Here is a 14910-nt window from a genome sequence, read left to right on the forward strand (position 1 = left end):
AACATATAGCTAGTAAGTCTTTTGAGGGACGGTGCTGTCATACATGGTTGTTAAGCCATTAGCTCCCCATATTGACAGTATATGGCGTGCAAAAAATGGTGACATTTCTTTAAACAGCTGCAGTTATGCACATGTATTTTGTTTGTACGGATGCTTACAGTACTAAAACTTCAGACATCCAAACAGAAGTGCAGCCTTACCTGTTAAATAAATGTTTAAATAGAAAAGTTGCAGTGCCAGTTTTTCAAAGAACACCAAATGAATATGGATAAATGCTAATATGGTGAGTAAGACATAAATATTGATAAATACAGACAGACACAAATACTAAAAAAATAAATACCACATAACCGGTATCCCTGGTTCCAGAGTGTTAGTTTCATTTGGCTGCCATCTGCTAAATTCAGAGTTTTATTCTGTTCAAAGGAGCGCTTCTAGACAAAGAGGGAGTAGGCGTTAGGATTACAGAATTACTGTAAATAGAAGCGCTCCTTTGAACAGAATAAAACTCAGCCTATGCTACTGAAAGGTGAGCCACATGGGCCATTATGTTTATTAGGGGTTGCTTCGGAAATGTCCCCTTACCAAAAGTTGTATTCCGCCTCTGGAAGGCATCCTTGTGCACTATACAGATGCAGTCAATCTTACGAAAGATAGATCAGTGCCCACTTGACACCAGTGTCCAACTTTAGAGGTTCCACCAGCTGAGATTCAATTGGTATCAGCCTGCTCAAGGGTATTGTCTCATAGTTGCTGTTAACGGCATTTTCGTCTTTGCATAAATTTTGATTTACACGGATCCCAACTGTTTTGATACTTTGCCCTGATGCATGCCGTCACAGGATGTGTGAGAGACATGGGAGAGATAGCTAATTTTAATTTCCCTGAAGCCAGACTTGCAATTGGAACTCTCTGGAGCATATATATATATATGGATATATGGACCATATAAGTCTCTGATTATTAATAACCCTGATTCTTCCTGAACCTGAGATGAACCAGGGAAAAGGCTGTTGGCAGGTGGAAAATATGGCCAATGGAGGGATATCCTGATGGCTCCTAGAGATGTTGTAATCTCTGCCTCATATCACGGCTGGGTGCGAGGGAACGCTCCTGCGCCGAGAGGCACGCAGGAGGATTGGCCAAATAGAAATTGCACAGGCCTGGGAGTCACTTACTGATGACTTGAAAGAGTTGGATTCCCAGCAGCGAGGAAACATATACGAGAACACCCCACTAACACTCAGACATTCCTCACACAATGGGTCACACAGGCAGGATGCAAAGCTTACCCCAGACTGGTAACTGTCAGCATTAGCTGATGCATGAGCGCGGGGAATGGTGCACACGATTAGAGATTTGCACGACAAACCCTTCAGAAGTTCACAAACATAATCATATTCGCACTGACCTGGCGGGGGTGGTTGGAGGGCGATGTTACAGAAATGTTAGGAGTAAACAGTTAAAGGTTTGTTGCAAATGACCTGTATAACTGCATCTATGGGGGTTTCGGCTGTTTAGCTTTAAATGACAGAAGCATTGCATGACGAATTGCAGTTGTAATATGGAAAATTTACAATAAAATCTGTTTACAAACAAAATCTCTCCCTGGTACCACCTGATTCATTTCATTTCAAATATTTATAGGGAGTTTACTACATCAGAGAGGGATTATGGAGGATAGCCCAGGATTCCTCCCTCTCCTGCCTCAGATGCCAACAAGTGAATTGCAAATTCTTACACCTGACATGAAGCTGCGCTGTGATCCAGATCTGCAGGGTGAGCTGTTTGGCTCACTGCTGAGGATACAGAGATGGCCACTAAAGCCCTCCACCGAGATGGCCCACAAAACATGGACACCAATAGATACCACAATGCCTTAATTCACCTAGGGCTAGTCAGTGCTCAAAGACATATTTAACTATACTGGAAGACATAAAGTCATACTTCCCTTCAAGGACGATTACAGGATCAAATGGGTGCCTCTTCCTAGTGATACCCTTCTGTGAGAGACAGGGTTGCCTCCAGAAACATATTAGGATATGGGAACAGTAGAGGAATTATTTCAAGCTCATAAATGAGTTGTGGCACGGGTTGGAGATGGACTGAAGTGGGGTCTGGGACCACCTTTGAGGCTGGGAGGGGGGGTCTTCTCTTTCACCCCTCCGACATACTTCTATGTTTTGTTGTTGATCTCCAAAATATGCCTGATCTCCATAGAGATACGTCCTGCATGTTGCTTAACAGCAATTCTGGAGGCTGTGTCCAGTAAAGCTGAGAAATGGCTAAGAAAAACGTATGTTTTTATGAACATATTTTGCCTAAGAGCCGCAACTAACAGTGCTTCCACACTGCATACTCATCAATAACATCTTGCATTCTCAGCTGAAATACACACATTCTTACAGTGCTGTATAGGGAAGGCACTTTACAGTCAATTTACGGCTATTGACTCCGTACTGCTATCTGTTGTGAAAAACGGGAATTACACTTTGTGCAGACCAAATCCAGATTAGGGCGTTGGGACAATGGGATGGAAGAATGATTAATGCACTTTATTCACTTGCAAAGGTGTCCCCAAACCAATGGAAAAACTGTGAAATGGGGAATAGCCCCTCAGGAGAAACGCCCAGCACCTTTTGGTAACCTTAATCGACAATTACATTTGCTAATGCCAGCAAGCCTAAATACAGGACAGTCTGTGAAAACTGTAGATAGGTGGTCACCCTACTGGCAATTCCCACCTTCTCAGCAAAGCTGAATACCACATCTCTGGAGCTTACAGGACTCCAGCAATTTTTATTCCAGGGGTGGAGACTTAGCAGGTGCATTCTAGGTGTGCATAATAGGGCCCTATAAGCTCATCATACCAGAGCGCAAATTCACAATTACATTGGTTACTTGGCACATTTACCAGTTATATATTCATTTGTTTCTGTTGTTTTCTTGTATAATAATATTTAGTCACGTGGAGCTATGCATATGTTTTTTTAGATAATAACACCATTATTATTTATTTCCAGTGAATTTAAAGAGAAGCCGTGGCTGCATCAACTAGGCATGGCAAGGATTCTTGCAAGGAAGACTGTCTGCAAACCTCTTTTCTGAAGAACCTGCACCCAAAGGAAAGTGACATTATGTGAGAGAATTACGAGGTTAAATAGACAACATGATGCAAAGGACATTGAAAGTAATCAGTTTCAAGATGGCCATACCAGGCATTATCATCACTCTTAAGGCTTAAAATAAATAGGACAAAACAGGAAGCACCAAGTGAGAACATAAACAATATATGATTGAGTAAGTCACTTTATCATAACCCATATTTCAGTAGTCTTTTACTACAGTCAGAAAGACTTTGAGGATAGTGTTAAAAAACACTGCTGAGTATTTGCTGGAATTTATGAAAGGCCACAACTGTCAATTTTGGGTGTAGATGTATTTATAAAAATGATTGCTCTTCCAAAATAATTTATTTATTATCACAGGTGCAGATTCTTTGAACTTTGGTTTTTTAAACCCTGGCTGGCAAGCTGTGGAAGAGTAATTGTTAAAGAAGAGCACCTTGAGTTGCATGAGAGGTGAAGTGATGGGGGCTAGCTGGTCGTGCTATGCCAAATATTGTACCCTACTGGTGAATGGCTCTGAGCTAGATGTGACAGTGCATCCCACCACCACTGAGCTTCCCCTGCAGACGTACATGTTTGGATCAGTTTGAGATATCAAAATCTATGTGACCTCCCACCGCCCCCCCAACTGTGAATCTGCACTCTCCAGGGCCTTCTTAGTGACCTCTCGGACATCAGAAGATAACACGGTGTCCTACTCTTTACAGTCTTGAATGGAAAATCAGCAGTGGCCTCCTTATCTTAAGTCCAGGCTGTTGGCAGCATACTTATAGTTTGTGTAGTGGAGAAGCGGCAGCAGGCCCTCTACCCCAAATGATGCCATGTGCTCTTATGTGTCTAGTGATCTCAGGCAGGAGGGACCCATTTTGTGTTTATTTATTTTTATTGAAACAAAAGTTGAACATAATTTGAATTCTGATCAAGGAAATGATTGGCAATATTTTAACGAGCGCAGTGGTAAAAGTGATCACAATAATCTCCAGTAGTCCTATTACGGTTATCTGTAGCTGATCGCGAACACTTTTTTGCATAAAAGGGGAATGCAATCTGCAGAATGGAAACCTCAAGGACATACAAGGCCCAGATTTGTCTGTACAGGATATACAAGTTTCCCACTAAAATAGCTCTTCAATACATACATACATATTTGTGCGATGACATGAGGCCACAATACTGCAGTACGTGCTATCTGGTTCAACCTGGGTGCTGTATATTTGATATCTAAAGATCCCCTGTTTGTGATTGGCCACAAAGCGCTGATTGATGACACAGACTGGACGTATAAGGGAGACGCTCCCCACAGCTCACTGAGGGTCGCACCAGGTTCAGGGACTTTCCTGGAGCTGAGGCTGATGTCCTACGAAAGCTCTGCTGGTCAGTCCTGCTGCTGCCAACAATGCCTAAATGGAAGTCACCAGCCTCACCAAAGAGGTTAGAGATACTGACCAAGATTGTTTCAATAGACTGTCTGTATCTCATCATAAATTGGAAGATGGTTGTGTAAGATGGATGAATCCTACAACTGCACATTGCAATGTTGAATTTATTGATGTTTTTAGGATCCCTCCTCCTCATCCACCCTTTTTCTTGTACCCTAGCTTCTTTCCTGCATGCCATTGAGATCAGGATCATCAACAACCAGAGTGCTCTGACTCTTGAAGCAATGTTCCCGAGACGGAGCCATACTCATTTTTTCTTGCAGCCTGCCTGTTTCTGCAGAGATGTAGGACCTATCAAGCTTGCAGCAACCTAACATCAAAGAATCACACCTTTCACCAATTGACCAGGGATACACTGTACTGGTTGATGAGTACTCAATTTTTTTAGATACTCTTCACATATACAGGTCTCATTTAAATGTACAGACATCTGTATTCTCTGTCTTTTCTGCAAAAATAGGGCATGTTCATAACTACTGGTAGAGAGCTTAGATTAATGTTCTTACCAAGCTCTGGGACGTTTCTTAATTTGCTTGTTAATTTGTGATGTATAGTGTCATGTCATTAAATAATATCACTTTATTTTCACCCTTATATGTCCAGAATGATATCAAGTTAAATATCTGAACTGGCATCATTTCTCTAATTTGTAAGTGTTAATAGTGAGGTACACATTTGTGCTATTTGGGTTCCTAAGATTCTTTTGTTATTGTTATCATTGATAGGAACATGAATCTCCGGCAGATGATATATATATATATATATATATATATATATATATATATATATATATATATATATATATATATATATATATATATATATATATATCCAGAAAGTACCAGCCAGTGATATAATTGCTCTGTTAACATAATATTCCTCTGTACATACATTGTTATTGGTGCGTTCAGTCCATCACCTGTAAATCGAGACAACCTCACCAGTGAACCTCTCTCATGATGGAGCACCCATTTGTTGTTCCTGCTTGCTCGCAAAGCTGAAAGATTGGATGTCTCCTACTCATGCCCTATATATTTGGCATCTCCCATTCAGCAGGGCTGATGTGTCGAAATGTAATACATTAATGTGCAGCTAGAAGTATGCGTCTCTCTTTTTATGGCTATCTTAGTAGACTATAATAATCATAGGAGTAAAATTTAGAATCTGCAGTTCATATATATGGTACTGTATTGATCTATTTCACCATACCTACAAGTGCAGAATAAAGAGTATTTGGGGACGAACAGCTATAAAGGTTGTTAAGATGTCCTATTGGAAGGTTTTAAATTGTAAAACAAATGCAAATCTTACTTATTTTGAAATCATTTTCGAGTAATGTTATTATTACTTATATGGCAGTATTCCCGGACCCTACCTCATAAGTTGATCTGATTGCTAAAATGGTCCAGTCAATGCCGTTATTTAGTTTCTTTTAGACGTTTGAGGTAGTTTATTTACCTCTGCTCCCTACAATGTAAGCTAGTGGTTATATTATTCTTTAATATAGTATTCTTACTTGCCCTGGTGTTTGTATCCAGAACCTGCGCAGGGTCCTGAGTAATCTTTGAATGTATATTTGTCTTTGTGGACTCTTCTCCCAATCCTCTGCTGGGTCAGAATGCTGGTATAGACAAGATAAGATCCATCCGTTTGGACTGTGAGCTGTTGACTTGATGTTACCTTCAACTATTGGCAGCAGCTCTGAAGGTCTGGGGATATCCTAACCTCAGACACAGAGGCAAACAGTATTTCCTAAGGAAAGATTCCTAAATTTGAACTCTGAGAACATTTACATTAATGTCTTGGTGACATTTTCCATAGGTTCCATTAAATGCATAGTGTTTTCTCCCAGCTTGCCAGTGATCACAATCAGTTTGTTATCACCAAAAGTATACTAATAGTTGTGAAATATTGGCAGCCACACTGGATGTTCAGATTCCCCCAACCCGTTGGATGACATTTTCTTTTGATTCCTTTGAGAGATGACTGTGGTCTATATATTGTAAAACTGTTTTCACAATTACTGTGGCAATCATGTGCAGTACGGTGGCATTCATAATTCCTGGATGGCACTCATGAGACAACCTAAGTATTTGTTGTGTATGGAAAAGTATTGTGGAATTCGTTTTTTCTGAAAACTTGAATATGAACATCACAATGATCATGATTATTGTAATGATCACTCACAGTATACATGATTTTATTATGACCATTCAATCAATGTTAATTCTTTGCATTCCTTGCTGCTATTTTGAGTGTTTATTGTATTTTGTAATTTCTGCCTGGATCCGCTTTTTCACATAAATATATATAATATATACATATTTGAAAATATGTGTGTGTGTGTATATATATCGTAATGTGGCTGTTGGACCGCCACATTGGCTGCAGCCCATAATGAAGTCCATAATTTAAAAGTCTGCTTTGCTGGGTTGATTCTTAAAGGGAGTGGGTTTTTCTAGAGGACAATACCTTGAGGGCAGGTGAAAGCAAAGACTAAAGACTTGTACTAAAATGCAATTGGTCTACACAGCATAAATATGCACACCTTTTGTTACAGAATGTACATATGTAGGCTTGTTTACTGCTGAGCGCAACCTTGTAAGCTGTACAAAAACTATTTTAGTGTGATAGTTAAAAGAGCTAGTTTTAGTAAAATGCTCTTCCTGTGCTGCTTTCATGCAAAACGCAACTACTATAACCTTAAAGCCTGCTGCCGAGGGCTATAACGATTGATGTAGGCCCTGAACCTAAAACGAGGTTAAGGACCTTTAACAATGGATATGGGCTGAGGTAGAATGGCTTTACTACTATTAGAACATTCCACCCACTGGGAGTAGAAAGTTCTATGTTACAATAAAAGAAACAAAAAACATTGGAATGTTGTGGCAGAAGGACTTTTTCAGCTCTTATTGGCCATGAGCCATTCAATTATCATATTATATGGTGTTCTCCTTTATATGGTTACCATTATTACATATCTAATAAGATGATTTGGCAAGATGCCCTGCGTTATATTCATCGTTTTTATCATTAACATTATAGGATGTTGGTGCTTAGAGTATGTGACTTTTCACGATCTACAGGAAGACTACGTTAAAGTCCCCTGGTGACCGGCGATGTGTGGCAGCTCACTCCACTCTTCTCAGGCCTGTCTCGTTAGCGTTGAGTGGTTAGTTAAGTGGGCTACAGAGGGCTGGGAGGTTCCGCTTGCAGTTTGATTTGGTGCAAAGCATTATGGTTTTGGAAACGTTAGATCATGATGAAAACAATGTAACTAACATTAGGATTACCGGGTAGTGGTAACATCTTATGGGAGAATAATTAGGAAGATTTAAAACATTTAATTGTTCCCCTTAATGTTGTCAAACGAAATGCATTTTGCATTAAAAGTATTAGTTTCTCACTTAAAGGTTCTCAATTTAAGTTTAAGGTGTTGATCCTGCAAAGTGGAGATCCATCCAAGGGCTAAAAGGGTTAACTGGGTTAAGCTGTGGCATCAGGCTATTGTGATGCTCACACACCCTACTGGGTTTGGTTGTTGGTGTGCTCCCTTTTCTCCCTAATATATCTATTATGCTTTTCCTGCAAAAGAAAGGAGGCAAAGATGGACACATTCAGTCTCCTACCCAACTACTGGCTGGGTACCGACCTCTTAGCTTGAGAATTCAAACTTCAAGAACAGTTAGATCACAGGAATGACCATGAGAATAGTGACGTTTTTCATGCTATTAAACTCCAGTTTTCTCTGTCAAGTAAATAATGATAAGTTAAAGGCATAACTGTAATGTGACCACCTCGCTCTATATCATTACGGACACAAGGCCAGATGTACAACGCCCTTTTGCATTTCTTAACAATCCAAATCGGTACTTTGGGCCATTAAGAAATGCAATACGGCTTTTTCTTATGTGCAAAGGCCCTTCAGGAATCGCAAATTACGATTTCTACTTTGTAGAAATCGTAATTTGTGATTCCCAGAATAGGAAATTGCAAATAGGGATTTCATATTTGCGATTCCTCTTCTGATATACAAAGCATTTCTTAAATGCGACTTAGGCATTTATGAGATACAATTACCACCAACTTGAAGTCAGTGGTAACCAGGTGCAATTTAAAAAAAGCACCCCAAAGTGCTGTTTTTAATTGCAATACAGCACACACATGCCCCTTAGACACATGTGTGCTGTACAGGTGCACCCTTATTTTTGGGGTGCATCATGGGGTGCCTTTTGCCCTTTGCCTCCCTGGTCTTGCATTTCCTAAATAGCAATTTATTAATAAGAATTAATGGCTATTAGGAAATCGGTATCACTGCACATAGCGTTTTGCATTTCTTAAATGGCAATTTCTATGAAGTTGCTACTTAAGAAATGCAAAATTCCATTTTTGTACATCTGGCCCACAGTTTCCAGTCTGAGGCTTATGTATGCCTTATGCATTCTGAGTGTCTTGGATTGGTTCCATTGAACTAATTAGAGAGACACAACTGGCAACAATGATTTGTAGGTGAAAAGTTCAGAACTGGCAACAGTGATGACTTGGAGTGAGGTGATCACTCTAGCTGCATGAAGTAACCATTTTTAACAGAACGGCAGGGCCCTTCCTGCTTAGCTTTCTAACTCCACAGATTGCCAGCAATTCAGTATATGAGATACTGCAGAAAGCCATGCATTTCATCTTATGAATCTCCTATGGAATGGTCAAGGACAGCACAGCCTCACAGTCCCTGTATGCTTACTGGAGATCTTTAACATTCACAAAGACATAACAGACCCTGGGTGTGTCTCATAAGGTCCTTATGGTTGAGTAGCTTCCTACAGACGACTTTCACCTTTACTGTATTGTCTTTATGTGTTGGCTATGGCTGGTTAATTCCCTACACCACCATTCTGTAGCAAGCATTGGCCGTTCATTTGATAGCTTCTTTCAGTAAAAACAGATAGAAGTGGTTCTTAGCATTTCAGTGAGGTCGAGTTCACAGTGGCTTCTCAGGTTCCATGGCCAGCTGGCAATACTTACTTAAAGTATTGTCTAGTTACTGCCAAGATTTTAAGCCCCAGAGAACTGGCAAGACACTTGGTTAGAAAATGAGGTGAGCCTCACTTTCCACGTTTGTCACAAGTCGACGATCAACTCCTTTTTCTGTGTCATAAATGTCTCTTCTCTGTGCATCCTAACTACAATTATACGATATGTAATGGTCCAACTGTGTCCCCATCTGTCATATCCCCGGGTTCACCACTAAGGTTCCCATTTAGTGCCTAGCTGCCGTTTGGCTCCGACTTAACCCCCTGAAAGTGTCATATGGCAGCTCCCCCCGATGTTCCAAAAGCCCTATTTCTGTGCTCCAGACGACCCAGCAGTGAAACCAGGCACCCCCATTGTGGACCCAAGGTCCCCTCCACCAGCACGTCTATCCACTAAGTGTTTGCCAGAGTCTCAGGGATTCCATACTTTCCTCTGGATCTTCCAATGTTGAATGAAACCTCCACATTTTGTGACAGTTGAAACACTATGTAACCTTACACTTCACAGCATGACATTAGACAAACAAAGCAATAAATGTGTTATGTTTTTTCAAGCTATCCTAAAAGATAACATATACTTTCATTGATAACATGACGAAAAAGTGTCTCCTTATTAAAGAGAGCAAAAATATTAGCAAGATATGCTGCATTTCTAGCAGGCTAGACAAGAAGATGAGGAAGTAAGGCACTTATTAGCACCCCATGCTCCAAAAGGCATCCTGCCACTAGGACTTAGAAAAGGAATGACTAGCACAAGAACTATTAACAAAATAGTTTTGTTATGAGAGCTTTACAAAAGGACCCATGACTTAACAACTGATGAAGAGCACTAGGCAACCGATTCCAGAGCATTGTCATCAAAGCATAAAAAGCCCCACAACCAAGGCAAGTCTATTAGACGAGAAAAATACAGAAGAGAGACAAGGGGCCCCAAGAAAGGTGTTGCGGGTGTGTGTGTCAATGGAGTCTAGTATGGCTACAGCTGGGAGTCAGAACAGAACAATCTCTATGTTTGGAAATGTTTTTGGGGTTTATATAGTTGTGCATAAAAAAATAACGATGAATTTGCTTCTTTACATGCGATTCTACCTCTACAGACTGAATTAACATTATCACAATTAAAACAAAATTCCTATGATGTGTAGAAGTGTGTTTTTTAATGTGTTTTAGTTATGGCAAATTTCTTTGTAAAACGACACTTTAGGCAAGATCGATGACATCGCTGTCACTCAGTCCTGTTCCCCACCTCCCCTCAGCCCCTGATCACATCACATCATCCCCCCACATGCTGTTTAGCACACAGTCGAACTGAGGTCATATTATTTTATTTTAATTGCTGTACTGTTTTGCTCATGATGAACTTCCAATGGTACGGATGTAAGATTGCAACAATTATCTATCTCACTTGTTTGTTCATTGGATTTTTGCACTGAGAGAAAAGTTTGTTGATAAATGTTTCATATTTGTTTCAACATTTCCAGATAACATCAGCATAAATTATGTTGATTATTCTTTTTAAGAACTATAATGGTGCTTAGGTATTAAGGTAAATGACGTATTATTCCTGTGCTCTCATTTGCTAAAGAAATGATATTTTTGTGTACACCACAATAAGTTTGCAGTTTCACTGTTGTTTTATGTGAATTGTGTATAAAAACTTTTGGTTTTGGGTTTGAGCTTTCCTATGTTGTTAGGGATGATGTCCGATTTTCTAATGAGTTTGCTGCTCATTTGAGGCTTAGAATAAATTTTGATTTTCACTTACTCTCAACTCTGTTTCTACTTGCCTTCATTGCATTCATTTTCTACGCCTATTTTAGAATTTTGTAATAAAACCCTTCAATTTTTGTTGATCTACAACTCAGTTATTGAGTGGATCGCATTACTTAATGTGCTGTTTTACTCTGCTAATTTGTTGTTTTAGGAGGCACCTTAACACAGGGACATGTTGCGTCATGAAACTGAGTTGTAACCTCGCAACTAATCTAGCAACCCATGGGAGAACTGAATGAGGTGAATTTTGGGGTGTCCGCGTTTTGGGCTACGGTTTTGCTCCCACAAATCCACGAGACACTGCAGTAAACTGAATCTGCAGTGGCACAGGGAGGCACTACAGCCGAAAACGAGCATTAGAAACATGATCAAACTCATACAAACTGTATACCAATTTGACTGCCATGCCCTCAACCAACTCGATCCTCTGATTCATTCTGGAAGGGAGGCCATAGTAATGGATGGTACTACAAGCAGTTTGTCAGAGAATACCTGCTCATACTACCAGAGTTTGCAAATGGGAAAGAACAAATCAAAGAATCTTTCTCATTAAGTATCATCTAATGAAATCATGAGTAGACCACAGAGTTCACTGGCTTCTCCAACTCCATTGCTTATCAAAATGAAAGCCAAGTCTTTTCATCTTTGCAACTTGGAAAGAGAGAAATTGCATGTCACTGAGCCAGAAACTGTCATGAGCCAGGATCAATACTTAATATCTAATTCGATTAAACTCATTTTTGTAGGAATAATGAGAGGCTGAAGTAGCACATGTTCAAACATAGTAGCCATGCTGGCGGGCGGTGGCGCACCGGCGTTGTTACCACCTGCCCTCCCACCAAAAGGACGCCACCATCTGTATTAAGACCATTAATACTGCCTGGCAGTGTCCTGCTGGCGGGGTGCTGCCGGAGGTGGCAGCTCCTCTTCCCTGCCGGACGACCTTCTTGCCGGACAAGGTAAGTCGGGCGTCTGACAGGGGAGGGGGGTGGGAGGGTGTATGGTGCTGTGTGTGGTGTCTGCATATGTGTGCGTGTGTGAATGCGACTGTGAGTCTTGTGATGTATGTGTGGTTTTATGCGGGAGTGAATGCGTTTATGAATCTTGAAGTGAGTGCGTGTCGGCATGTCAGTGTGCATGCTTGTGGGGATGCGTGTTTGGATGTTTGTGTGTATGCATTACTGAATGTGTGTGAGTATGTGTACGTGAATGCATGTATGGATGCGTATGCGTGAATGCATGTATGGATGAGTGTGAGTGAATGCATGTCTGGAAGTGTAGGTGAGTGGGTGTATGCGTGGTGTGTGTGGGTGTCTGTGTGCATGTATGGGGCACTATGTGAGTGGGGAGGTGAAGGGGCTGTGACTGCAGGGAGGGTGGGGGGTTCAGGTGCTTGCTGGGGGGAGCCATCTACCGGTGACAGGGAATTCCTTCTCTGTCACTGGTAGCCCTACCGCCATGGTTTTTCGTGGCGGTGCTACCACCGCGGAAACCATAGCGGTGGGCCGGCTCCTTAAACCGTTGGCGGTCGCCTGTGGACTGCCGGGTCGGAGATGAACATCTTCAGCCCGGCGGTTCACCCCTCCATGGCAGGATGGGTGGAGATGTGGCGGGTTGGCAACGGCCAACCCGCCACACTCATAATGTGGCAGTCCTCACTGCCAGCCTATTGGCGGTAATATTGCCACATTAACCCTGGCGGTCGAAAGACCGCCAAGGTCATAATGACCACAATAGTCCACTAAACTGCCCTATCAGGATTCAAATCTGTAAACTGCAGGTTACAGTCAATGCTTTGTAGTATTCATATATATCAACTGAACGTCTTTATGAGGTTTAAAACCTGCAAACTGCATTTTATGAACAGATCTCTGCAGCCACACCTCTAAACTTACTGAGGTACAGTAAAAGTGCACCCACTTAGCCATCAAATAAATCCACAGGGCAACTAAAGGGTTAATATTTCTACAACACCTCTAGTCCAGAACCTTTCCTAACAATCGTAATAGGGAAGACAGAAACCTAGTCCATCTTCCCGTCCAGACAAAAAATATCTTTTTTTTGTTTCCCAATTCTTTATTGTAAGAAAGAAGCAAAGGGAAATAAACAATACACATCGATTCAGGTCAGAAACAATATTTGACAGTAGGTAAGTACAGACTGATGAGAAGGACGAGGGAGTGCAGCACAGAGTTGAATCGTCAGTGTTGCTACAGCAATGGCTTGTGCACGGACATGGTTGGGACCCACTGCTATGTATATGTGTTCTTCCAGGATCTCTTGCAATTGAGGGGATTCTGCATGCTGTTGGGGAGGGACTGCAGAGGGTAGAAAAGGGGAGAGGGGACGGGCGGGTGTAATAGGCGGATATGGAGTCAAATGCCTTGGGTCCGGAGTTGGCCAAACTGTGTAAGTGTGGTTGGTAGTTGAATCTCTCAGAGAGGTGTGGGGGGCGGCAGTGCTTGCACAGTCCGGGCCACTGGATGTTCCAGAGGATTGTGGCTGGGAGTAGGAAGGGAGACCATGTAGATTTCAGTCCTATCTTGGAGATTATGGATGATGCACTCGTGAAAGACTGCCTGATACATAGCTGCCAGCCAGTCATGGTGGTTAGGAGGTGTGGGAAAGCACCAGTGGTGGTGGATGCAGATTTTCACTCTGACAAAGGACTTGTGCAGGAAGCAGCGTTGAGGGCAGGAGAAGTCAGAAGCGTCCCCTGTGTCATGTAGTAAAACCATGGTGTGGGGTAGGAGCATTCTAAGTGACAGGGTTTCCGTCAGTGTGGACACTCAAATGCCATGGCTTCTAGCTTGAGGTGTTGCGTTGGCTCTCATTATCCTAAATGAGACTACTGGATGTTTGGGTATCTGGGTCGTTCTCAGTGTGGGGGACTAAGTCTATCCCACGGAGAAGGATCCCTGTCACCCTCAATCCGGTTTTGCTCCGGCTAACTAGCAGTGCCTTATCTCTCCCAAAGGGAAGGGATGATTGGGCAGCCGAGCGCATTACATCTTAGAGCTTCACAGGGAAGTCGTGGTCACTCAGATCCAAACCAGCTCTCTCATACAAAGTGTGGGCTCATATACAAATGACAAAGGCCGTTTGAGTTTTATAGATTGATTTAATAAAACAACTGCATTTTAGATAATAAGACGTGAGCCGCAATAACCAGAACCATACAACACAGTAGGATTGAAATAGTAACGAGGAGAGTGAAACATAGAAATAACGCTATCATAGTGTTAACAGGTTATGTTCTCTCTACTAAGTTCTATTTTGAGCACAGCATGTTAAGCTCTAAGCTTGCCTTTCAGATTCCCCGGGAGGACATCAGCCTTCATACCTGATCAAAGGCCTGTGATCTGGATCAGCATCTGCAACAGGGCAGTCAGCGTCTAGTTGTGGTTCCCTGGTCGGAATCTCCCTCTTACGTGTATTAGGACCAGGAAGTGTTTTTATAACTAACATGTCGATGTGCTAAGAAACGTCCCTACGTAACAATGTGTATTGTCTACGAACCCAAAAGACTAAGGGGGTCAT

General features: G+C 41.7%; 1 protein-coding gene across 1 annotated transcript in view; it reads left to right on the forward strand.

The window, feature by feature from the left end:
- The window catches only part of ANKUB1 (ankyrin repeat and ubiquitin domain containing 1), a 162427-nt gene extending 157073 nt beyond the window's left edge, over positions 1–5354 (forward strand). Inside the window, exon 6 of the mRNA XM_069213371.1 lies at positions 3024–5354. Coding sequence (XP_069069472.1) covers positions 3024–3108 — 85 coding nt within the window. The 3' untranslated portion in view covers positions 3109–5354. The remainder of the gene's footprint in view (positions 1–3023) is intronic.
- Positions 5355–14910: the final 9556 nt, after the last annotated feature.

Source organism: Pleurodeles waltl, chromosome 11, assembly GCF_031143425.1.
Source record: "Pleurodeles waltl isolate 20211129_DDA chromosome 11, aPleWal1.hap1.20221129, whole genome shotgun sequence".
Classification (NCBI taxonomy): Eukaryota; Metazoa; Chordata; class Amphibia; order Caudata; family Salamandridae; genus Pleurodeles; species Pleurodeles waltl.